The sequence below is a fragment of the Prionailurus viverrinus genome, chromosome D4 (assembly GCF_022837055.1).
Source record: "Prionailurus viverrinus isolate Anna chromosome D4, UM_Priviv_1.0, whole genome shotgun sequence".
In the NCBI taxonomy this organism is placed as follows: domain Eukaryota; kingdom Metazoa; phylum Chordata; class Mammalia; order Carnivora; family Felidae; genus Prionailurus; species Prionailurus viverrinus.
Window position 1 is genome coordinate 42443881 of NC_062573.1, and position 24813 is coordinate 42468693.

Below are 24813 nucleotides of genomic sequence, written 5' to 3' on the forward strand. Positions count from 1 at the left end.
TATCATTCCTGGCACACTTCCCTTGATGCAAAAAAGCTGAGCATTAAGAAACAAAGTTGGAGGGGGCAGCAGCTTTGCTCAGTAGACAAAATATTGGGTGAGGAATGAAGACATCTGAGTACAGGCCCTTAAGTTCATTAACTTGTTGTATGAGTTGTAACCTTTCAGTGTACTTATCCAAAAAGGGTTTAACATTTAGTGACTCAGTGGTTATGTTTAATGCATAGAAATCCAGTTCCCTCTGGCGGGACTATCTTTCCTACTTAACTGTCTCCCATGCATCACACTCTGCCAGGAATAGACTCTACCTTTATTTTTATTTTATTTTATTTTATTTTATTTTATTTTATTTTATTTTATTTTATTTATTTATTTATTTATTTATTTATTTATTTATTTAATATAATTTATTGTCAAATTGGTTTCCATTCAACACCCAGTGCTCATCCCAACAGGTGCCCTCCTACCTGCTCATCACCCACTTTCCCCTCACCCCCACCCCCCACCTATAGTTTGTTCTCAGTCTTTAAGAGTCTCTTATGGTTTGCCTCCCTCACTCTCTGTAACTTTTTTTTCTCCCCTTCCCCCCCCCACCCCACCATGGTCTTCTGTTAAGTTTCTCAAGATCCACATATGAGTGAAAACATATGGTATCTGTCTTTCTCTGCCTGGCTTATTTCACTTAGCATAATACCCTCCAGTTCCGTCCACATTGCCGCAAATGGCCAGATTTCATTCTTTCTCATTGCCGAGTAGTATTCCATTGTATATATAAACCACATCTTCTTTATCCGTTCGTCAGTTGATGGACATTTAGGCTCTTTCCATAGTTTGGCTGTTGTTGAAAGACTCTACCTTTAGATCAGTCATCGGTTTCTCAGGGAAGCCTTCCTCAACTTTCTCAACTCAGTCAGTCCTATCCCCCACCCCCTAGTACGGCATCATGAATCTGTCTTTTACAAGACCTATCTCGGGTGTAATTAGACATTTGTGTGATTCTTTGATTAGTGCCTATTTTCTGTCTAACCTCTGATATCCTTGGGGATATGAGGTTGTCTGTGTTTCCTTGCTTTCTTTCTCTTACATACCCAATATACATGCTCAACAAACACTGAATGAATTACTGAATACAATATAAAGTAAGCTAGTTACTTAGCTTAAATGTAAAACTAAAACTTAAATAATTAATCTGCCTGCAAAAAGCTTGAGGATATTAGGGGAATATATACTTCCTTCTGTAATGGATTTGGCAGACTGGTAGGGAGCTTTCTGAAACAGACATTAAGAATTTTGAAAACAGAAGGCATAAACAAATTAAGAAAGCATATTGAGATAATTGAGGGAAAATATACAGAAATAAATTTAACGTAAAATGGTGACATTGGTGATAATCTTAAAGGGTATACATTATACCCACATGTTTTCTACTTGCCAATGACCAGAGAAAGTTTATATTATAATAAATCACAATAGGTAGAACTTTAAAATGTGTTTTGCTTTCAAAAGAATTACTAATTTTTAGAAAAAACTATGCCAAGAGACTCTAGAGAATACTCCTGAAAATTGTAAAACAAAACAAAACTGAATTACTTATTTCTTTGAGAATGGAGTCCTTCACTCATGGAAACATTTATTAAGTACATTCCTTTGTTGTATCATATGAAAAATGCCATAAAGAATATACAAAGGACTAAAGTAGAAATATGACTGATCTTTTCCTAAACATAAAGGATGAATAGCTGTATAGAAAGCTTTTTCATTCTTGTTATTTGGTAATGTTAAGTCTTCTCCTTTCTGGGAAATCCATGTTCCTGTATGTTTGCCATAAAACCTATTTCTTTTATTGAAATTAGATTCATAAACTTACTGCAATTAAAAAGCAAAGTGTATGCAGAAAGAATCCTGGAAGCATATGTGACAAAATATCAATAATGACTCTGGGGGGCACAGAATATAGGTAACTGTAGTTTTATCTTTATGTATTTCTATAGATTTCAAATGCCTCAAAGTATAAAAATACGTAGTTAAGACAATCTACCTGAATTTTGATAACTCTAATATTTTTTAGTAATCTTTTTTTAGTTGCCTATACAATAATATAAAAGACCAAGACCAAGTTCTTTAGATAACCAAATCAACTGTTGATACTGATAAAATGCTGGAGACTCAGGTGCAGCAAGTGGAAATCTTAGATGGTACGTGTTGCCGTCAACTGCAGATCCTGGGTCCATGACCCTCATCGTGCTCAGGCTTCTCTAACAGCTTTAGTTGCCTGACATTTCCTCGGTCTTAAAATTAAAAAAAAAATTTTTTTAATGTTTATTTTGTTTTTGAGAGACAGTGAGAGAGAGAGAACGTGAGCAGGCAAGGGGCAGACAGAGAGGGAGACACAGCATCATCCAAAGCAGGCCCCGGGCTCTGAGCTATTAGCACACAGCCCCACGTGGGCTCGAACTCATGAACTGCGAGATCATGACCTGAACCGAAGTTGGACACTTAACCAAGTGAGCCACCCAGGCGCCCCCAAAATCCTTTTATTGAAAAGTAATTTTAGACTCACAAGACGTTACAAAAATCGTGTGTTGTTCCCATGTACCCTTCACCCACTTATCCTAATAACATCTTAACATAACCATAGGACATTATTATTTCATGAAATGTCATAAAATAATCTATATGTGAGATATAATTTCATAGAACCTTCTTCTCTTTATTGAAGTATAACAGACAATGCTATATTAGTTTCAGGTATACAACATATTGATTCAACAATTCCATACGTTACTCATTGCTTCCTACAGTAAGTGTAGTCACCAGCTGTCACTCTACATTATTACAATATTTTTGACTATGACACCCTATGCTGTACTTTTCATTTGTCTTACTCATTTTATAACTGGAAGTTTGTACTTCTTAATCCCCTTTGTCCATTTTGCCCATCCCCCCACCCCCCAACCACCTCCCTAACTGGCAACTGCAAGTTGGTTCTCTATATTTAACAGTCTATTTCTTGTTTATCTTTTATATTCCACATATAAATGAAATTATATGGTATTTGTCTTTCTCTGTGTATTTCACTTAGCATAATACCCTAACTATCTGATTGATAAGTTCTTTGTGTATTTTGCATATCAAACCCTTGTCAGATATTTCACTTTCAAATATCTTCTCCCATTCACTAGGTTGCCTTTTTGTTTTGTCGATGCTTTCCTTTGCTGTACAAAAGCTTTTTATCTGGGGGCGCCTGGGTGGTTGCGTTGGTTAAGCAGCTCTTGATTTAGGCCCAGGTCATGATCTCACAGTATGTGAGATGGAGCCCTTGCTTGGGATTCTCTCTTCCCCTCTCTCTATGCTCCTTCCCCCCTCTCAAAATAAAATGAACAAACAATTTTTAAAAATAAAAAAAATTTGAAAAAGCTTTTTATTTTGATGTAGTCCCAATGATTTAATTTTGGTTTCATTTCCCTTGCCTAAGGAGACATATCTGTAAATATGTTGCTAAGGGTGATGGCCAAATTACTGCTTATGTTTTCTTGCAGGAGTTTTATGGTTTCACGATTCACATTTAGGTCTCTAATCCATTTTGAGTTTATTTTTGTGTACAGTGTAAGAAAGGGGCCAGTTTCAATCTTTTGCATATAGCTGTCCCATTTTCCTGGACCATTTATTGAAAAAAACTGTCTTTTCCCCATTGTAAATTCTTGCCTTTGTCATTGATTAATTGGCTATATATGCATGGGTTTATTTCTGGGTTCTCTATCTTGTTCCATTGACCTGTGTATCTGTTTTAATACCATACTGTTTTGATTACTACGGCTTTGTTGCCTATCTTGAAATCTGGAATTAATGTACCTCCGGCTGTGTTGCTCTTTCTCAAGATTTCTTTGTCAATTCAAGGTATTTTGTGGTTCTATACAAATTTTAGGATTATCTGTTCTAGTTCTATGAAAAATGCTATTGGTGTTTTTATAGGGATTGCATTGAATCTGTAGTTTGCTTTGTGTAGTATGGATCTTTTAATGATATTTTTCCAATCCATGAGCATGTTTATGTCATCTTCAGTTTCTTTCATCAGTGTCTTACAGTTTTCAGAGTGTAGGTCTTTCACTTCTTTGGTTAAGTTTATTCCTAGGTATTGTATTCTTTTTGGTGCAACTGTACATGGTTAGTAGTGTATAGAAGAAATGGAACAGATTTCTCTGTTACTTTTGTATCTTGCAAATTTACTGAATGTATCAATTCTAATAGTTTTTCAGTAGAGTCTGTAGGATTTTCTGTATATAGTGTACCATGTCATCTGCAAATAATCTTGGTTAACTTCTTCCTTGGCAATTTGGAAACCTCTTATTTCTTTTTCTTGTCTGATTGCTGCAGCTAAGACTTCCAGTACTCTGTTGAATAAAAGTGGTGAGAGTGGGGGTGCCTGGGTGGCGCAGTCGGTTAAGCGTCCGACTTCAGCCAGGTCACGATCTTGCGGTCCGTGAGTTCGAGCCCCGCGTCAGGCTCTGGGCTGATGGCTCAGAGCCTGGAGCCTGTTTCCGATTCTGTGTCTCCCTCTCTCTCTGCCCCTCCTCCGTTCATGCTCTGTCTCTCTCTGTCCCAAAAATAAATAAACGTTGAAAAAAAAAATTAAAAAAAAAAAGTGGTGAGAGTGGACATCCTTGTCTTGTTCCTGATCTTAGAGAAAAAGCTTTTTTTTCACCATTGAGTATGATGTTAGTTGTGGGTTTTTCATAGGTGGCTTTATGGTATGTTTCCTCTAAACCCATTTTATTGAGAGTTTTTATCATGAATGGATGTTGTATTTTGTCAAATGCTTTTTCTGCGTCCTTTGAAATGGTCCAGTGGGTTTTCTGTTTCATCTTGTTAATGTGATATAACACGTTGAGTGATTTGCAAATATTGAATCACTCTTGCATCCCTGGAAAATCCCACTTGTTTGCAGTGAATGATCTTTTTAATGTATTGTTGTATGCAGTTTGCTAATATTTTATTGAGGATTTTTGCACTATGTTCATCAGAGATACTGGCTATAGTTTCATTTTTTAAACAGTCTTTGGTTTTGCAATCAGGCCTTGTAGAATGAATTTGGAAGTTTTCCATCATCTTCTATTTTTTTGAGAAGACTTAAACACTTTTTTAAATGTTTGGTAGAATTCATCTGTGAAGCCATCTGGTCCCAGACTTTTGTCTGTTGGGAGATTTTGATTACTGATTCACTTTCATTACTAATAGTAATTTGCCTGTTCAAATTTTCTATTTCTTCCCGAATCACTTTTGGGAGATTGTATATTTCTAGGAATTTATCTGTTTCTTCTAGATTGCCCAATTTGTTGGCATGTAATTTTTCACTCTATTCTCTTACAATCCTTTGTATCTCTGTGGTATCAGTTGTTATTTCTTTTCCTTCATTTTTTATTTTAGTCCTCTTTTCTGATGAATCTGGCTAAAGGCCATCAATTTTGCTTATCATTGCAAAGGGCAGCTCTTGGTTTGATTGATCTCTTCTGTCATTTTTTTAGTTTACTTTTTACTTTTTTCTGCCATAATCTTCATTATTTCCTTCCTTCTACTTTCTACTAGCTTTGGGCTTTCTTCTTTTCCTGGCTCCCTTAGATGTAAGGTTAGGTTGTTTGAAAGTTATTCTTGTTTCTTGAGATAGGCCCGTATTGCTATAAACTTCTCTTGTAGAACTGCTTTTGCCATGGCCCAAAGATTTTGGACTGCAGTGTTTCCATCTTCATTTGTCTTCCTGTATTTTTTGATTTCCTCTTTGATTTCTTTGTTGACCCATTTGTTGTTTAATAGCATGTTGTGTAGCCTTCCTCTATTTGTGTTCTTTCCAAAATTTTTCTTGTAATTGATTTCTAGTTTCATACTGTTGTGGTTGGGGAAAAAATGCTTGCTATGACTTCAATCTTCTTAACATTTTTGAGGCTTGTTTTGTGGCCTAACATTTGATCTGTCCTGCAGAATGCTTCATGTGCACTTAAAAAGAATGCATATTCTGTTTTTTAATGGAATGTTCTGTAGGTATCTGTTAGGGTCGTCTAGTTTAATGTGTCATTCACAGCCACTATTTCCTTGTTGATTTCCTGTCTGGATGACCTGTCCATTGATGCATGTGGGGTGTTAAAGTCCTCTCTTATTGTATTACTCTCAGTTTCTCCTTTTATGCCTGTTAATTGCTTTATGTAATTAGATGCTTCTTTGTTGGGTGAATAGATGTTTACAATTGTTACACCCTCTTGGACTGATCACTTCATCATTATGTAGTACCTCTGTCTCTTGCTACAGTCTTTGTTTTAAAGTCTATTTTGTCTAAAATAAGTATCGCTACCCTGTTTCCTGCCCCATTTGCCTTGTATAGGTTTTTCCATATCTTCACTTTCAGTCCGTATGTGTATTTAGGTCTGAAGTGAGTCTCCTGTAGGCAGAAATGGATGGGTCTTGGTTTTGTTTTTTTTGTTTGTTTTTTAAATCCTTTCAGTCACCCTATAGGTGCAGTTAGTTCACTTACATTTAAAGTAATTATTAATAGATATGCACCTATTGCCGTTTTATTCATCGTTAACAACAAATTGGTTGTTTTCAGTATTCTGTTCCTTTCTTCTCTTGCTCTCTTCCTTTGTGGTTTGATGGCTTGCTTTTGTGTCACATTTGGATTCCTTTCTCTTTATTTTTTTGTGTATCTATTGTAGGTTTTTGATTTGTGGTTGCCATTGGGTTCAAATATAACATCTTATGTGTGTAATGGTCTGTATTAAGTTGATGGTCACCTAAGTTTGAACACATTCTAAAAGGTTTTACTTCCCCCTCCATGTCTTATATAAACGATGTCATATTTTACAGATTTCCTTTTTGTGTATCACTTAAATTTTATAGATATAATTGATTTCACTACTTTTGTGTTTAAACCTCCATGCTGGCTTTATAATTGGTTAGTCTACCACCTTTACGGTGTGTTTGCTTTTTACCTGTGAAACTTTTCCTTTTATAATTTTCTTCTAGTTATGTCCTAGAAGCAGTTCTTGCTGCTTTAAAAATTCACTCTATATCACTACTTTTTGCCATATCAATTATCATGGTTGAATAATAATTGGTGTGGACGTCCTTGGATTCATGTTTTTGAGGCTTTATGTGCTTCCTGAAGCTGGCTGTCTCTTTTCTTTCCCAGATTAGGGAAGTTTTCAGTTATTTCTTCAAATAATTTTTCCACTCCCTTTCTCTCTCTCTCTCTTCTGGGATCCCTTTAATGCAAATATTGTTACTCTCGATAATGCTGAGTTCCCTTATCGGATGTCATTTTTTTCCTTCCTGCTCTTCAGCTTGATTGCTTTCCATTATGCTGTCTTCCAGATTGTTGTGTTCTTCTGCATCCTCTAATCTGCTCTGGATTCCTTCTGGTGGAGTTACTTCGTTTTTTGAATGCTTCAGCTCTAACTGGTTCTTTTGTATATTTTCTCTTTGTTGGAGTTCTCATTGAGATCTGAGATCATCTACTCTTTTCTCACACCCAGCGATTATCTTTATGACCATTACTTGGAACTTGTTATCAGGCACATCGGTTACCTGTTTCATTTAGCTCTTTTACTGTGATTTTGTTCTTTCCTTTGGGCCATATTCCTCTGTCTCCTCATTTTGTCTGTGTTTTTGTGTATCAGGTGAGTCAGCATCTCCTGGTCTTTTTTTTTTTTTTTAATGTTTATTTTTGAAAGAAAGAGAGAGAGAGAGAGTGCAAGCGCGTGAGCATGAGCGGGGAAGGGGCAGAGGCAGAGGGAGACACAGAATCTGACACAGGCTCCAGGCTCTGAGCTGGCAGCACAGAACCTGACGTGGGGCTCAAACTCACAAGCCGTGAGATCATGACCTGAGCCAAAGTCAGACGCTTAACCGACTGAGCCACCCAGGTGTCCCTGCATCTCCTGGTCTTGAAAATAGTGGCCTTATGTTGAAGAGATCCTGTGACATCCTGTAGCACAACTCCCCCTTGGTCTTCAAAATCAGGAATGTCCCTTGTGCGGGTTGCCTATGCCTTACTGTTATGGCTGAGCTGCAGTTGCCTTCAGTGCAGCCAGCTGCTGTGACCCACTTTGCCTGCTTCGGGCACACGGGGCAGGGTTTGATCCCTATGTTATTGAGAGGGCTGTTTGAAGCCTCTGTAACTAGTTGGTGGGTAGACCAACAAGTGGAATTACTGGATAGTACAGTGCTCCTATATTTAATTTTTGAGAGACCTCCATACTATTTTCCACACTGGCTGCACCTGTTCATATTCCTAGTAACAGTGTAAGAGGGTTCCCCTTTCTCTACAGCCTTGCCAACACTTGTTATTTCTTTTCTTTTTTCTTTTTCTTTTTGTACTAGCCATCCTGGGAGGTGGGAGGTGATATCTCATGATTTTGACTTGCATTTCTGTGATGATTAGTGATGCTGAGCATCTGTATGTCTTCTCTGGAGAAATGTATGTTCATGTCTTCATGTTTTTGCATTGCATTGTGTTTTTGGTGTTGAGTTGCAGAAGTTCTTCATGTATTTTGGATATTAATGCCATGTAAGATACATACCTTGCATTCTCCCATTCAGTAGGGTGCCTTTCTGTTTTGTGAATGGTTCCTTTCACTGTGCAAAATTTCATTTTGGTGTAGTCCCAATTTTGCTTTTGTTGTCCTTGTCTGAGGAGACCTACCCCTAAATATGTTCCTAAGGGAAATATCCAAGAGTATAATGCCTATGTTTTCTTCTAGGAGTTTCGTGGTTTCAGGTTTCACATTTAGGTCTTTTATCCATTTCGAGTTTATTCTTGTCTACAATAAGGGGTCCAGTTTCATTCTTTTGAATGTGGCTGTTCAGCTTTCCCAGCATCATGTATTGAAGTGACTGCCTTTTTCCCATTGTAAATTCTTGCCTCCTTTGTCATAGATTGACCATATAAGCATGGTTTGTTTATTGGCTCTCTACCCTCTTCCATTAATTTTTGTGTCTATTTTTGTGCTAGTACTGTTTTGATCATATCGGGTTTGTTGTATACCTTGGAATATGCAGTTGTGATACCCCCAGCTGTGTTCTTTCTCAAGCTTGCTTTGGCTATTCAAGGTCTTCTGTGGTTTCATATAAACTCTAGGATGATTTATTCTAGTTCCATGAAAAATGCTATTGGTATTTTGATAGGGATTATACTGAATCTGTAGTTTGCTTTAGGTAGTATGTACTTTTTTTTTTTAATGTTTATTTATTTTTAGAAAGAGAGAGTAAGCGGGAGGGAGAGAATCCCAAGCAGGCTCTGTACCGTCAGTGCAAGCCTGATGCAGGACCCGAATTCACAAATTGCGAGATCATGACCTGAGCTGATGTCAGACACTTACCCGACGAAGCCACCCAGGCGCCTTGGGTCCTGTGGACATTTTAATGATAATTCTTCTAGTCCACGAGCTTGGTGTATCTTTCCATTTGTTTGTGTTGTCTTCAGTCTCTTCCTTCAGTGTCTTAACAGTTTTCAGAGTATAGATGTTTCACCTCCTTGGCTTATTCCTAAGTATTTTGTTTGGTGCAACTGTTAATGGGATTGTTGTTTTCTGAACTTTTCTTTCTGCTACTTTATTAGTATATAGAAACGCAGCTGATCTCCATGTGTTAATTTTGTAACCTGCAACTTTCCTGAATTCGTTTGTTACTTCTGTTTTTTTGGTGACATCTTTAGGATTTTCATGTACAGTATCATGTCTTGTGCAGTGAGTCTTGTGCATGTCTTCCTTTCCAATTCGGATGCCTCTTAGTTCCTTTTCTTGTCTGATGTGGCTAGGACTTCTAGTACTTTGTTGAATAAAGTGACAAGAGTGGACAGCTTGACTTGTTCCTGATCCTAGAGGGAAAGCTCTTAGTTTATCACTATGATTTTAGCTTTGGGTTTTTAATACATAGCCTTTATTATGTTGAGGAATATTTTCTCTAAACCCACTTTGTTGCATTTTTATCATGAACAGATGTTTTGTCAAGTGCTTTTTCGTCATCTATTGATTGTGATTTTTATCTTTTGTTGATATGGTGTATCACATTGACTGCACATATTGGACCATCCTAGCATCCCCATAGTCAATCCCACTTAATTGTGGTAAATGGTCCTTTTCACGTATTGTTGAATGTGGTCTGCTAATTTGTTGAGGATTTTTGCATCTATGTTCATTAGGGATAATGGCTTGTATTTAGAGGGAGGGTGGTGGGAGGGGGTAGTCTCTTTGCTTTGATGTAAAGGTAAAGCTGGCCTCATAGAATGTATTTGGAAGCTTCCCTTCCTATTTTTTTTTAGAATCGATTGATGTGAATAGGTATAAACTCTTCTTTAAATGTTTGTTAAAATTCACCTGTGAATCCAGTTGGTCCTGGACTTCTGTTTGGGAAGTTTGTAAAGTATCGATTCAAGGTTGTTTCTAATAATGGGTCTATTCAGATTTTCTATTTTTTCCTGATTCAATTTTGGAAACGTGTTATGTTTCTAGGAATTTCTTTCTTCTAAGTTGCCCAATTTGTTGGCATCGAAATTTTCGTAGTAGTCTTGTAATCTTTTGTATTTCTGTGGGTCAGTTTTTGTTTCTACTGTTTTCCGATTTTAGTTTAGTTTCCTTTTTTCTTGAGGAGCTTGGCTAAAGGTTTATTATCTTTTCAAGGAACCAGCTCTTGGTTTCATTGATATTTTCTTTTTTTAAGTCTCTATTTCATTCATCCCTGGTCTGAGCTTTATAATTTCCTTCCTTCTTCTAACCTTGTATCCTGCTGAATTTTAAGGCTCCCAAAGATTAGCCCCACTGGATTTCAAGGCCACATGTCATAGGGACTCATTCTCACGGTAGTCCCCCAGTGCCAGGGCGCTCTGTGGTGGTTCCTTACTTCCTTGCGCTTCCAGGCTTGTGGTGTCCCCTCCGTTTGTGGTTAGTCTCACTAGGGTTTTGGTTTCCAACCACATCTCCACCCCTCCTACCCTTTTCCATGTGGCCTTCTCTCTCAATTCGCTGTGGAAGGTCTGTCCTGTGTTCAGGACGTTTTCAGAGTTGTGCAGATGTAGCTGTTACTTTGGCGTGCCCATGGGTTGAGCTGAACTCAGGCTCCTCCTACTTCACCATCTGCTCCCTCTCTGAACCTCCATCTCTTTATCTGACCCCAGCCTCCTCCCTCAAACTTCTTTAGGCCACCATTTCTCCCAGAGTTGCTCAGAAGTCTTTATAAGTTCTACTAGTGGGTGGGGAGGAAGGAGGAGCTATTCGAAGGCCAGTTAAGCTGAGGAGATGTTGAGTGACACCAGTTTCTTTGTTGCAGAGCTTTTCAGAATCTCTACTGCACTGACAGGCGTTTTGAAACTCCAAGGAGAGCAACCATATGCCACATTTTTCGGATTCATCAACCTATCCATCCATCCCTATTAGTGGCTAAGGAGACAAGTATTGGGGGATACCACTTTAAGAAACATTGTAAACTATTTCTCTGTGGGCATAACCAAGTGTAAAATGAACGACAACAAAAAAATTCAAGTCGCACCGTTGTCATGGTCTTGCCAGTTTAGTCGTTCACATTTCTTTGTTAAACTGTAGCTTTAGCTGTGGGATTCAGCAGTGGTCACAACCGTCATTATAAAATTCAAAATATCCATACACGCGCGCACACACACACACACACACACACACACATCCCTGTAGCAATATGAGAGGAAACTCACAATTCTTTCTTTCTTCTTTAAACAGCATTTGCCATCTATCAGTCGCTGCCTTATTTCGAATCATCTGGCACATACTCCACGAAGCTGCCTTTCGACTTAGCCATCTATTTCCCATACGTGCTGAAAATGTATCTCATGATGCTCTTTATAGGTAAGTGGCTTTTGTTTTTGCATTCTTCCTGTGCTTTCTGGTTTGTGCTGCTATCTACCTTAGCAGAGAGGTCTGCAAACACGGGAGAGGCAGAAAAGGAAGCCCGGCATGATGGACTAGATCTTGTTAGTAAAGCACCTCGAAGCTATAGTGCTTTTTGCAGGACATCACAAGATCAGATATATCACTGTTTCACCGTATAAACACGAACAGTTTCCGTAGCAGGTAACATACCTGCAGTTGTAGGAAATGTAGAAGTTTGACCGTGGAGGGGCGCCGGAGTGGCTCAGTCAAACGTCAGACTTTGGTTCAGGTCATGATCTGACGGTTTGTGAGTTCGAGTCCCGCGTCGGGCTCTGTGCTGACACCTCAGAGCCTGGAGCCTGCTTCGGATTCTGTGTCTCCCTCTCTCTCTCTGCCACTCCCCGGCTCATGCTCTGTCTCTCGAAAATGAATGAACATTAAAAAAAAAAAAAAGTTTGACCATGGACATAGTGATCTACAGAGAAAACACAGATGTCAAACGAAGCAAGCTTGGCCATTCTGGTTTTCCCATTTATATCGATTTTGTTTCCTGTTTGTTTGGTTTTATGTGCTAGCGTTTCCCCAGCAGGCAAGTGGGAGTAGGTGCTAAAAACACAAGAAAAATGTGTGGGACAAACACTTGGAGTTGAGAAAATTTAACTGGCAGAGGACTTCCACGATTATGTTTCACTCTCTGCAGCTCTAACCTTCCCCAGTCCCCAAGAGAGTTGTTACCTTCCGGAGGTAATCATCATCAGACCTGTAAGAACAACGCATCAAAGAGAAGACAGATGCGACGCTTGCGGGGTGGTAGAGAGAGCTACCCTAGGGAAAGGCAGAAACGAATCCCTTGCCACAAACCGAACGGGACGGCAGAGTATGCTTTCCTTCCCTTTCCGCAGAAGAGCTGGACCCTGGGTTAAGTGTTCCTTCTTTGGGTCTCCCTTGCAAGTGTCTTGTCCTTCGACTCCACGCAGCACTCCGACTGTATTTTAAAACCACGGTTCTTTCCAGGGAAACGCTTGGTAAACCTTACTTACTTCTGCCCCCCCCTTCTCCATGGTAGGTATGTATTTTACCTACAGTCACCTTTACTCAGAAAGAAGAGACGTCCTCCAAGGCTTTCCCGTTAAAAAGAAGAAAGTGTGAAGCACGGCGCTCTGATGTGACAAGAGAAAAACCAGGCTTGTGGCGCGTTGCAGTAAACGGCACCTTGGCGGAAAAACACCTGGTACTTGACAAAAAACCCACGACGGGATTGCGCTCCTCAAACTTGAGACGTATCACGGCACTCTCTTATCCTCGCATGTTTTCAAAACACGTATTCTGTGCAAGCTACTTCACCAAAGCTGTGGGTTTTATACAAGTTAAATTTACGTCGTGGGAAGCCTGATTATTTTCCTGTAAGGTTAACGAGACATAGGAGAGGGACTGGGATAGACTTCGTTGAATTGAGAAACCAAAGGTGTTAGCCGGAATTGCATCTGTTTACGTCTCTCTCCATTTCTTTTCACTTCGGAGTTCCCAAATAGCAAGTCTGCAGGAGGGCAACGATGTGAAATATGTTTTGCAGTTGTCTAGGAAAACACTGTACAGACAGATGCCCCGCCATCACCTCGGTTCACACCATTTTACACATTAGACACGCTTAGGAAATGACACGTGTTCCAAACCCTGGAAGAATGTTCACTAATATTACACAAGGTACTTGGACTTCGATCCTTAAAAGAGGACCCTGATGAAACAGAATAGATCTTTGATAAATATACAAATAATGCCCCATATTTCTTTCCTGAAAAAAAAAAATGAGGCCATATCCATACCTTATAGGGACATAAAAGGTACAAAACTATAATAATAATTTTGAAGGAAACAAGGCAACTAAGAACTAGTGATGTTTCAGATTACTGAATTATTATTGCTAATTACTATGTCATCACTTAGAGTTTTAAAAACTTTTCTTTTGAAGATCTAAAATATTTGTGAATAATTGACTAATAGCATCATCTCTGTAACACTGGTATATCATTCACTTTTCTTGAAAGAATTCTAGAATCTTCTGATCCAGTAACCATAGAAAAAGGGAACTAAACATTTTGTGACATAAAAACCAGGTAGTAAAAATGTAGTTACAAAAAAATTGGTCATCTCATTTCCACTAAATACAACGTTTAAAAAGTTGAGCGTTAATAAAGATAATTGCTATCTTTACAAATTTAGTATCCTATTTGGAATCTCAAAATAAGTATAAAAATGATCCTTTTAAAAATCTAGATTTTGTTTCTAATGTTGCTTATTTTAAAAAATTTACTGAAAGCTCTAGCGTAGGAAGAGAACAGAATTTCTCTGCAAACTTTGGGTGATTCAGTCTAGCTTCCTCTCAATTAAGATCGCTGAAATACTATTTACATCTAGAATCACTGAAGAGCAGAGTTGTAACGATAAGAGAAACTACATTTTGTTATTAAATAATACTTTAATTTCTAAACCAAATGACCTTAAGAATCTGCGTACTTCTTAAAATAGAAGACTGAAAAGAAACACAAGGAAATTTAGAATTATGGATTGACAATTTCAGGTCTGCAACAGTTGAAACCAAAATCCATGACTCCTTTGGTGACCCAGTCACAGTTGTTCTTGTGGTTGGTTGCCTGTATCCATAATTGAGAGAAATATTAAATTTCGTTAGAGATTAGTAAAAATAAGGATGTAATTTTTCCTTCGCCACGTTAAGAAACCCAGCCAGTAAACACCTACCTAGTTAATTGGATATGACCCAGAATGCAAAGTTGATTTCTTTGGCTATTTTAATGTGTGTCCATCAAATCTCTATTTCACTTTGTTCAGTGTTGTCAAATGCTCAGTTTCCCAAATCTAATACATACAGATGAAATAGGAAACTATTAGATATTTTAAAAGCATAACACATAACTTTTAAGATGACCTTTCTTTGGAGTTTTCAATGCCAAGTTCCAGTGCCTCAAGTTCCAAGTAACCCCAGCTAAGGTGTAGTAAAGTAATCAACAGCACCGGGACCTCCGGAGGGGGTGGGGGATAAAACTGCTCTGAACGAAAACGCTGCAGAGCTTACTTCATCACTGAGCAGAAGTCTGCCTGAAAAACATCACGTACACGCTGTCATATCATCAAAGTCCCTGGGCCTTTCCTTTATCAAAGTAGTGCATGAAAAGCAGTAACACTTCTTCCAAACATATCCATTCAGTATTAATGCATTTTCTTTTCTTCAGTTTTCAACACTCTTACCCTTGTCTGACGTTTTTCTTCAATAAACAGATTGTTAGTAAAAGGAGTTGATTCTTAGTTGCCGCAAACGCGTCTACATTCGTTGAAGAAACAATGTGGGGTGCCTTGCACACTGTAGGCCTAAAATTATAAAACCTTTATCAGGCTTCCTGCAAACACATTTGTCACTGAAGAATAAACCGCATCTTCCTGAAGTCCCTAAAAGAAGTTAACCCTTTTGTTTTAGTATATAGCTTATTCTGCCTACCTTGAGCAAGCAAAGTTCGAAAGAATTTGCATTTCTTTCGAAAGATGTAGCTATAACATTAATATCCAAAATGTTTCTGCAAAGAATCTTATGTTTATATGCAAAGAAAACAGTCACATTTTATTGTGCTAAAGTATTAACGTGATTTAAAATTAAAATGTGCTAAAAATTATCTCCCCTTCCCCCAACATCGTCCTCTCCTTTATTTTTGCTTTGTAAACATTACATTGTTTTTCCTTTGTTCGGGTAACTTTTACTTTCTATTTCTGGGCCTAATTGCTGCGCTAACTTTGATATGGCCCTTTTTACCAGGGTACCTTTTCAGAGTATGTTTCAGGGAGCAACAGTCCCAGAACTAACCAGGGAACCACCTAGAAGGCAGATTCCAGGGTGCCCCTGGGAGCCAGGAACCTGCATTTTGCCAGGCTCCTCAGATGCCCCTCTGGCACACTAGAGTTTGAGTCCAAAGTATTTCAGCTTTGGACAGAAAACCGCTAATAAGAACTTCAATAAAAGCCACCATGCCACGTAGTTCTGTTTTTAGAACCAAGATGATGACATTCATTTATGTTTAAAGGTGCTACCCGGGAATTCATTTATCTCTGGTAAGGGTGGCTAGAGTTGAAAAATCTCATCTTAGAAAGGGGAACTGTCAATCCCATCTGAAAATCAATTAGTAAGAACATGTCTTGATTCATCAAACGTAGGTGCCTACCACGTGTTTTGTGGTATTCAGCTGAGCCACGGGATCCAGTGAGAATGTGGCCTGGAAGTAAGAGCGGTGGGTAGGATTTGAAATCCAGCTCCAATGTTTACCAACCGAATGCCCCTGAGTTCGTTTCCTGCCCTGGCCAACACATGAAGTATGGTAAATTAAACCTTTTTAAAATATAAGCAGCCATACAGAAGTAGGAAATTTGTCACATGCTTTCCTGGATGCTTTAAACTTACAAGATGGTTCGCTGATTTACATTTGCTGAATCTAAGTTCCATGAAGGCAGGAATGTCCTGTCTTACTTTGTCCCCCAGGACCTTATATGGTGCCACATAGTACTCATAATTGTGCAGCTCTGACTTTATAGATTGCTACCAATACATCCAGAAAGAGACATTTTAAGAAATGTATCAATTAGGTGATGTTTCAATTATATTTGATTCGTCCCAACACTTCATGTTTAGAAGACACATGAAGTTTTTTAAAATTTACGTTAGTACCCTTTCTTCATGGGCTACTTGCTTTTAGAATGTTTTAAGGAGAACAATTTGTTAAATTTCTATGATCTTCCCAAGTCCCAGTGCACATATGGTCAAGCATTAGAGCTATTTTAGTGAAACCTATAAAAGTGGTAACATTCTATTACATCTGAGAATTTATAACGCATATTTTTGTATTTGATCCTTACAACTACTTTGTGAGGGAAGTTACTCCTTGTATTCAAGAAGTAAAACCAAAGTCAGGGAATCATCACTGTCACTCTTAGTTTCATATCCAATAATTTAGCTGGAAATTATTTCATACGTCCCTTATGTTTGACAAGAATCAAATGATCTTTAACAAGTTACATGCATATTCACAACTTCGTAATTACTATATCTTATCTATCATACATTCAGAAAAAAAAAATGAGACCTTAGTGTTTCCAGGATCAGAATTAAGTATTTCCTTTGAGAAAATACAAAAACACATTACCTCATCCAGGACCAACGCGACGATGATACACATTTACACATGAAGATGACGCCGTGAGGTGTTTTCTCCAATGGGAGGAGGAAGGATGTGAATTATTGCAGCCCCGTTCCGTCCCCGGGTCCCATCTGAAATGCCTGCAGCCAGGAATGGGCTTGTGGGGTGGAGATACGGACTCACCAGACACCTAGCCTACAACTCTGGCTTTAGCGAAGGCCACAACGTCCAAACCAAATGATCCGACTTCCCTTCTAAAACAGCAATTTACAAAAATGTTTACCGAAAGTTTAAAACGGCTTATTTTCAGAGTTACCGAGTTACTTCGAGATAGCAGCGGAGTTCCTAACAAAGTCTTACTATAATCACAATATCGTTATCTTTGGTTGAAACCATGTAGTAGAAATTCGGGCAGTCAACTTCAAAAAAGGTTAAGAACCCTGTAGTTAGTTACCATGGAGTCATTACATTACAAATAAAAAAAGATAATTTTAGGCACTTGCATGGATGCCAACATCTGCTTGGAATGCACACTTTTCAAATCAAGAGAGTGTTTGGATACTTCTGAGACACATAATAAAGCTTTCACCCCACACATTAATTTGTTAGGATATTCCAACATGCTATTTGTCTTGGCAACTGGTGATTTCGAAACCCAACAGACGATAACTTGGAATATTTCCTTTTGTATATAGTTTGGAACATCTGGTCTGAGAAGGCAGAGACTTCTGATTTCTAGAGAACAACGCGAGCCATCCTGAGGGAATAGCCTCCTTCTGACCCGAGGTCACACAGGTGACCAACAAAAAGAGTGTGCTCATTCCAGTGGCCTTAGATCTTGAGATTTTAGAACCTTCAGATTTTCAAATGTAGAATCTTATATCTTAGACCCTTCAGAGGGTACCGTGAATCGGAAAATCCCACAAATCTGCAGCTCAAGACTGCTGAAAACAAAACGGGGGTGGAGTGGGGTGGCGAGGGAAGAACGGATACAGATTTATTTTATTTCTCCCATTTTGTACTCTTCTGTTCCCCAAGGGCCCGAGCAGGGGACAAAGTTTGAGATCAAAAGGGCAGCCTGGATTTAGAAGACCGGGTTGATTCTTCCTTCCCTCTCCTCCCGCACCAGCAAGGTCTGCCTGCCGATTCAGGGCGGAAATGCAGACACGCTCAGTGTCCACTTCCTCTCGCTGTTCTTGACTGCCACCCACGTTTGCAAGCTGGCCCAGGAATTCAAAGTCCCTTAGCCCACAAAGACCCATTCCTTTACAACTCCTAACTTCCCAATTCCAGCAGCCTATCAACATGAGGTAGTATCCTTTTTTTTTTTTTTTTTTTTGTAGACAATGTTGTATTAGTTTCAGGTGTACAATATCGATGTTTGACCCTTCCATACATTACCCAACGTGCACTCCCGTTGAGTGTGGTTACCATCTGTCACCATTATTTCAGTATTGACCGTATTCCCTGTGCTTAAGGGTTATTTCGTTTCTCTGATTACAGCAATCGATATTAAGCATGAACGAGATTCAATCCTTGGTAGGAGTTTTCATCTTTTAAAAAAATTTTTTTTTAATGCTTTATTTTTGAGAGAGAAACAGAGCATGAGCGGGGAAGGGGCAGAGAGAGAGAGAGGGAGACACAGAATCCGAAGCAGGCTCCAGGCTCTGAGCTGACAGCACAGAGCCCGACGCGGGGCTCGAGCTCACAGACCGCGAGATCATGACCTGAGCTGAAATCAAGAGTCAGACGCCCCGACCGACGGAGCCACCCAGGCGCCCCAGGAGTTTTCATCTTAAAGTGGATGCTGATGCCCTGATACGGTAGAATGAGCACTAGATCTGGGGTTTTAGGGCCCTGCTGATCTATATATAGCTCTGCCTCTCATTCGATGTATTTTTTCATTTAAAATAGAAATGCCTCTTCACACTATTGTTGTAGGAGTGAAATAAGATCATACAAGTAGAGGTTCTAGTGAACTTACAGTATGGCACCTAACAGATGAATTTCAGTCTCTGGTAGGAAGTATAAGAAAGTGTATGCAGTGGGAAGGCAAGAGAAGCTAGCTTCTCACATAAAACTTTCAGCTTCTGCCCTCAAATTCATTTCCCTCCAGCCCAGCCTCTAAGGAAATAGTAAACACGAAATATTGGCAACGCAGGTGAATACTACCCGAGGGCCCGTCTCGCCTTCCCCTTTTCTGAAAGCATCTCGGCGCCTTATTGAGGTTCGGCAAAAAGAAAGAAGAACGTGAATTACGAAGTGAACCACAGATATCCGGAACCTGCAATCACAAATCCATGTATTTGGAAACTAAACTCGTGGAGTTATTTTTAACCTGAGCGGGAGGGAGGTTGGGTGACGGCATGAATGCACAGTATGTCAAACAGGAAGACTAAAAGTTCCCCAGTGCTTGTAAAGAACCGGGCACTGATATGGCATGGTACACACAAAGGTATATTATCACTCTGGGGGGCACAACGTTCATCCCCAGTGATCCCACGTATGTATCCATCAGAACATACATATGATTGGTTAAAGGTGGCTTTGATTAATGCCCGCATGAAGGAAAAATTAGCAAGCAGATCACAATGGAAATGCTGCCTGATTCTCAAGCCCTCGAGGACATTGTCGCGTAACTTCATTTATTTGTCATTAGGCCACCAGCCACCCTGCTTAATTAAGGTAGAGATTTGTACTTATAAAAAACATTGTTCTTTCAAAAAGATATATTTTTAAAATGTTTATTTCTTTGGGGGTGGAGAGAGAGCACACACACACGTGGGGGAGGGGCAGAGAGAGAGAGAGAGAGAGAATCCCAAGCAGGCTCTGTGCTATCAGTGTAGAGTCCAACCAACATAGGCCCTGATCCCACGAACTGTTAAGATCATGACCTGAGCTGAAATCAAGAGTCGGAGGCCCAATTGACTGAGACGCCCCTCAAAAAGATTTCTATCCAGCATTCCCTCATCTTTCTCCTGGAGGAAACCCAGTTTAGGTGTGACCCAGGCCTGGTAGATTAGGGTACCCCACGTCCCACGTCCATGTTGTTCGGGGACTCACATGTGATCCAAGCCCAACCAGAGTCCTCTCCATGCTGCTCCTGTCATACCTACGGGCAAGGACACCTTTCCTTCCCTTTGTGGTTGCGGGCAGCCGTCTTAACAACTATTTGGAGTGATCACGCGCCCTAATGGCATTGTTTGCCTCACCGGGCGCAGCTGACTGAACCTGATTGGATCTGCTCTAGAACTTCTTGGTTTATGAGCCCCTGTTTTCTTCTTTGGCCGGAGCTTTTTTGGATTCGGTAACTTTCAGACTGCATTCAAGAGACCCAAGCATAAGAAAATTATAGCCACCACTAACGAATCTGAGTTAGCTAATGTTCCACACGCACCAGGCTTATTATTGATAGGCGGCAAGACTGTTTTCTCAATAAGAAAACTTGAAGTCAACGAATATCCTCCAGAGACTTCGAGGGAAATCGATGGTGATGTCACTGTCACCACTATAAGTTTGGTTTTGCTAGCAAAAGCTTCCCCATGCCTTAAAACAAAGAAGTCACAGGCACAACATTCACAGGATTATTTTACTAGAATTTACGGGGGAGAGGATGATGTCCAATTTGCACAGAGTAAATCTTCAGGTTGAATTCCTGCCAAATACAGGAAAATTCAAGTTCTTGTTTCAGTCTCAACTGGCCTGGGTACGGAAGCAATGCCCGCTTCTCCTGGTACGCGTGAGTCAAACTGTCGGTTATGTCTCCACCTTGTCGTGACCCTTAACTCTCTGCGTCAAGGCTCAGTAACCCCAGACACGAATTCTGGAAAAACTTCTTCCATTTCTATGGTTTTCCTCATCCATCTGAGGATGTTGCCGGCTATCACAGAACTTCACCAACCATACGCTCTGGTCCATACGGCTTTCTTCTTAAACTCTGGGAGAATTCTCAAGGACAGCAGGGTGGCTAAGGGGACAAAAAAAGTGAAGTGTGCTGTTGCATGTGGTGAAATGCATCCAAAAAGGTCATTTGCTTATTTATTTTTAACTGTTGGTTTATTTGAGAGAAGGCACGTGTGTGAGCAGAAGAGGGGAAGAGAGAGGGGGTGGAGGGAGAGAATCCCAAGCAGGCTCCACGCTCAGTGCAGAGCCTGATGCAGAGCTCGATCTCACAACCTCAAGGTCACAACCTGAGCCAATATCAAGAGTCGGAGGCCTAACTGACTGAGCCACCCAGGTGCCCCTGAAAAGGTCATTTAGATAAAAAAATGTGTCAGAACAGAACTTGGCTTTTTCTTACTTGGCTAAATCTTTAAGACTAAGCAAGCCTTAGGCAGAATTTTAATCGTAGAAAGCCTTTAATAAAAGCTGGGGAAAAGGTTGGTTTTTTTTAATTGTTATTTGTTATTCTGGAACCAGTTAACAGGAAATTCTGCAGATTTAACCAAAACTGACTTCTGGGATGCCACTGTTTTGTTGTTGTTTTTTTTATCTCATGATGATTACATAGGTGTGTTCCCTTTGTAAAAAACCTGCTTATGATTTGTACACTTTTCTACATGAATATGATTTTTCCATTACATGTTCAGTTAAAAGGTAAAAGACAGAAATAAAATACTGGTCCTGTGATGAAGTTATTAGGTTCATGTGCTCAATGGAACAAGCCTGACTGTACTAATCTGTATGTGACTATGTACCCACAAGTCTATACCTTTTCTTATTTGTCATGGGTCCCTCAGGGATCAATTTCAAGTAGGAAAGTTCTATGTAATTCCTCTAGGTAACTTATTATAGATCTTATTTTAGGATATTAATATAAATATATTGAGATATTATTTAAAATATAATAGTATGAGGCTTATTATAGATCTTATTTGGGGATATTAACATAAATATATTGAGCTGTTATTTAAAATATAATAGTGTGAGGAAATGTAGGTAAGCCAGAGTTACACAATTCTTGTGTGTGACTCTAATAAGCCCTTGACTATATAATCAAGTGAACATGTACTTCTTCCCTGACCCAAATAACTATTTTCCTCATCCATATCAAGGTGTTTGTTATCTTCATGACCTAAAACAGTGTATGTTTGGAGGAACCAATGGTATTAGGGACCCATGGTCATTAAGCATGAGTTTAAACTCCTTGAGGCAAACAACCGGAGGAAATCCTAGCAAGTCTCTAGGGACGGATCGAGTGAACGTATGTCGGACCACTGCCCTTATTCTCAGTGAAGTTCTGTGGTTGATCACAATCCTCTTCCTGTACATGCCCTCTGCCTATGCTGGGGGTAGGGAGAAGGATCAGAACCAAGAGATTAGGGAATTCTTACTTGTTTGGCAACCAAGAAATTATACCCTACTTAGAGAAAAGGACGGTCATACTATGACCATTATCAGGCCGGACAGATAAATTATCACAAGTGTAGGCCAACAGGTGGTTTTCCCAAGATGAGACCTTCTAGTGCAATATCTTACAGCATGTCAGAGGCCATATCAACAGCAGCCATTGGTTGGACCAGATCCCTGAGTCCTAAGACACAGATGACAATACAAAGTATTTCAGGCCACAGAACCAACACCCAAAAGACTTCTCAGATTTGAGTAAAATAATATACATAATTTTCACATGAAGATATTCTATATTTGTGGTTCCTATAGTCATAGTTTAACAACTCAATAGAGAAGTATAAAAAACACAAAAACCTATTTAAATGCCTGAAAGTGTAGGAAATGTTCAATTCCCTTGGCATAGCTACACTATGCAGCTATTGTAAATACTATTAATGAAGCCAATACAGGAATAGGTTAAAATGCTTGAAAAGATGATTTTTAAATAAAAAAGGCAGTGTGCTCAAAGTGTCTATGTGTATTTTTCAGTTGCTTATGATTATAAACATGTTAGAACAACACTCATACGCAGAAAGGGCGAAAACTTCTTAGGAAAAAATATCAAAATTGCCATTGGGCAATGGGACTCTGGATTCGTCGTTGCTCTTTTCTGCATTTTCTAAAATTAATTAAAGTGATCTTTTGCCATTAGCATAAAACATTTAAGAGCTATTTAAATAAAAGTTAAATTTAAAGGCATGGAGCTCTTTTTAAATCCACTTTCTAATTCAAAATGCCACACGACGACAGCTCCAGATTACTTTTCTAAACTGAGTTCAGATGAGCCTTTCAGGGACCAATATATACGAGGATGTGGTTTGTGCAGCAAAGACAACCATGGATGGCTTTCATCTATGCTGGGCATGTAGTATGGAAGTAATACCTTTCAAAAGATCCCTGGATTTGGCTGAGAGGCCTTCTTTGGGGCTTTCCATGATGCTGAAGAGCCAGTCAATGAACTAGGATGAAAAGAAAAGAGCAGGATCAGTGAAGACAGTCCCACTAATAGCAAGAGACCAGTTGGGGCCCTTTGGCCTGCATACATGCATATCAGTGCAGGAGCTCTGAGGTAAATACCGACCTGAGCCGGAGGAGTGGAGAGGAGAAGGGGACCAGGCATAAGAGACGGAGAAGTTGGACACAGCTACCATTTAGTCCAATGACCCAGCAAAGTCAAATCTCCTTCCCCTGCTAAACATCCTGAGATCTACTATAGATTTTTAACTGTGAGGTGAACACGGGTCCAGAGGTCTCTTGTGTGCCATGACCTTTCTCTCTCATCACTCTGAGAGCACCAGAGAGGTTAAGAACCTTGCCCAAGTCCACTCCCAATGAACAGCAGAATCCAGACTTGAACCCAACTGCACCTGACTTCAGAGCCTCACGTTCCTTCTCTGCATCATGCTGCCTGATTCCGTGTGCATCTAGGCCCAGACTCGTAGGGCCGGTGGTAAATAGGGAAACACATCAGACAGAAGCCTCTGTTTCTAACGTAAGACATTCTGTAGATGAGAACAATTTGTGCCCAAATCGATACAAAACATGATGTTGAAATCCAAGAGAAAGGCATAAAATAATTTACTAGATAGAGCCAAATGTGTTAACTGCAAATAAATCCTGCAAATGAGGTAGAAACTCAGACTACTCATGAGTTTGACTGATTTCCCAGGGTAAAGACAAAATTGGTTTTGAATTAGATACAAAGTAATTTCATTAATGACTGAACGTTGTCAATCTTGACTCATGAAAAACACATACATTAGTCACGGGTACCGGGTATTTTAGCTCTGGACATAGAAACTGGTTTGAAGAAAGAGTAAAACCGAAAGAAAAGATTCCTAATTCTCTGCTTTAATTAAATTAATTTTTTTTCTCCTTCTTCTTCTCAATTTTGTTTTTTAATATCCTACTGGTAAGTAAATAAATCAAGCACTACACATACATAATAGATGCAAGATGTCTACATTGTAGTCCAAAGTGATGATGGTGTCCTGGGCCAGAAAAAACATGAGGGGATTCCACACTTAAAAATTTGTTTTGATTTAAAATTAAATGGAAAACATAACATTTGGGGTAATACTAATGCTTAAGAAAACAAAGGCATTTTAATTGAGATGCTCAGCGGAGTTGCGCACGGCTAACCTGTGGGTCCGTAGTTCAGAAATATTTTTAAAGACTAACGTTCAGCTGTTTAACAGTAAGCTACAGAAAGTTGGCTTTAAGCTTTCAACTTCACAGAAATCCAGTTTTCATTAAATGGGATTCAAAGAAGAATCTTTCAATCAACTGTATTAAAGGCAGTTCAGAGCCATTTCATGAGAAGCACAGGAAGCACGGTATTTTCA

At 39.4% G+C, this 24813-nt stretch overlaps 2 protein-coding genes across 13 annotated transcripts in view; one reads left to right on the plus strand and one right to left on the minus strand.

Moving 5' to 3' along the window:
- The window catches only part of HACD4 (3-hydroxyacyl-CoA dehydratase 4), a 76402-nt gene that overhangs the window by 22748 nt on the left and 28841 nt on the right, over positions 1-24813 (plus strand). For 2 of the 5 annotated variants that reach the window (XR_007146087.1, XM_047828986.1), the window contains exon 6: positions 11733-11858. Coding sequence is in view for 4 of the 5 variants with exons in the window: in XM_047828986.1 (XP_047684942.1) it covers positions 11733-11858 (126 nt within the window). In the remaining variant the exon portion in view is untranslated. The other 3 variants (XM_047828985.1, XM_047828984.1, XM_047828983.1) reach the window with 3 other exon arrangements.
- The window catches only part of FOCAD (focadhesin), a 313853-nt gene continuing 309687 nt past the window's right edge, over positions 20648-24813 (minus strand). For 7 of the 8 annotated variants that reach the window (XM_047828975.1, XM_047828979.1, XM_047828978.1 and 4 more), the window contains 3 exons: positions 23352-23427; positions 22556-22610; positions 20648-21044 (listed from right to left, as the gene is read on the minus strand). In XM_047828975.1, the coding sequence (XP_047684931.1) occupies positions 21008-21044; positions 22556-22610; positions 23352-23427 (168 nt within the window). In that variant the 3' untranslated portion in view covers positions 20648-21007. The remainder of the gene's footprint in view (positions 21045-22555; positions 22611-23351; positions 23428-24813) is intronic. The other variant, XM_047828982.1, reaches the window with a different exon arrangement.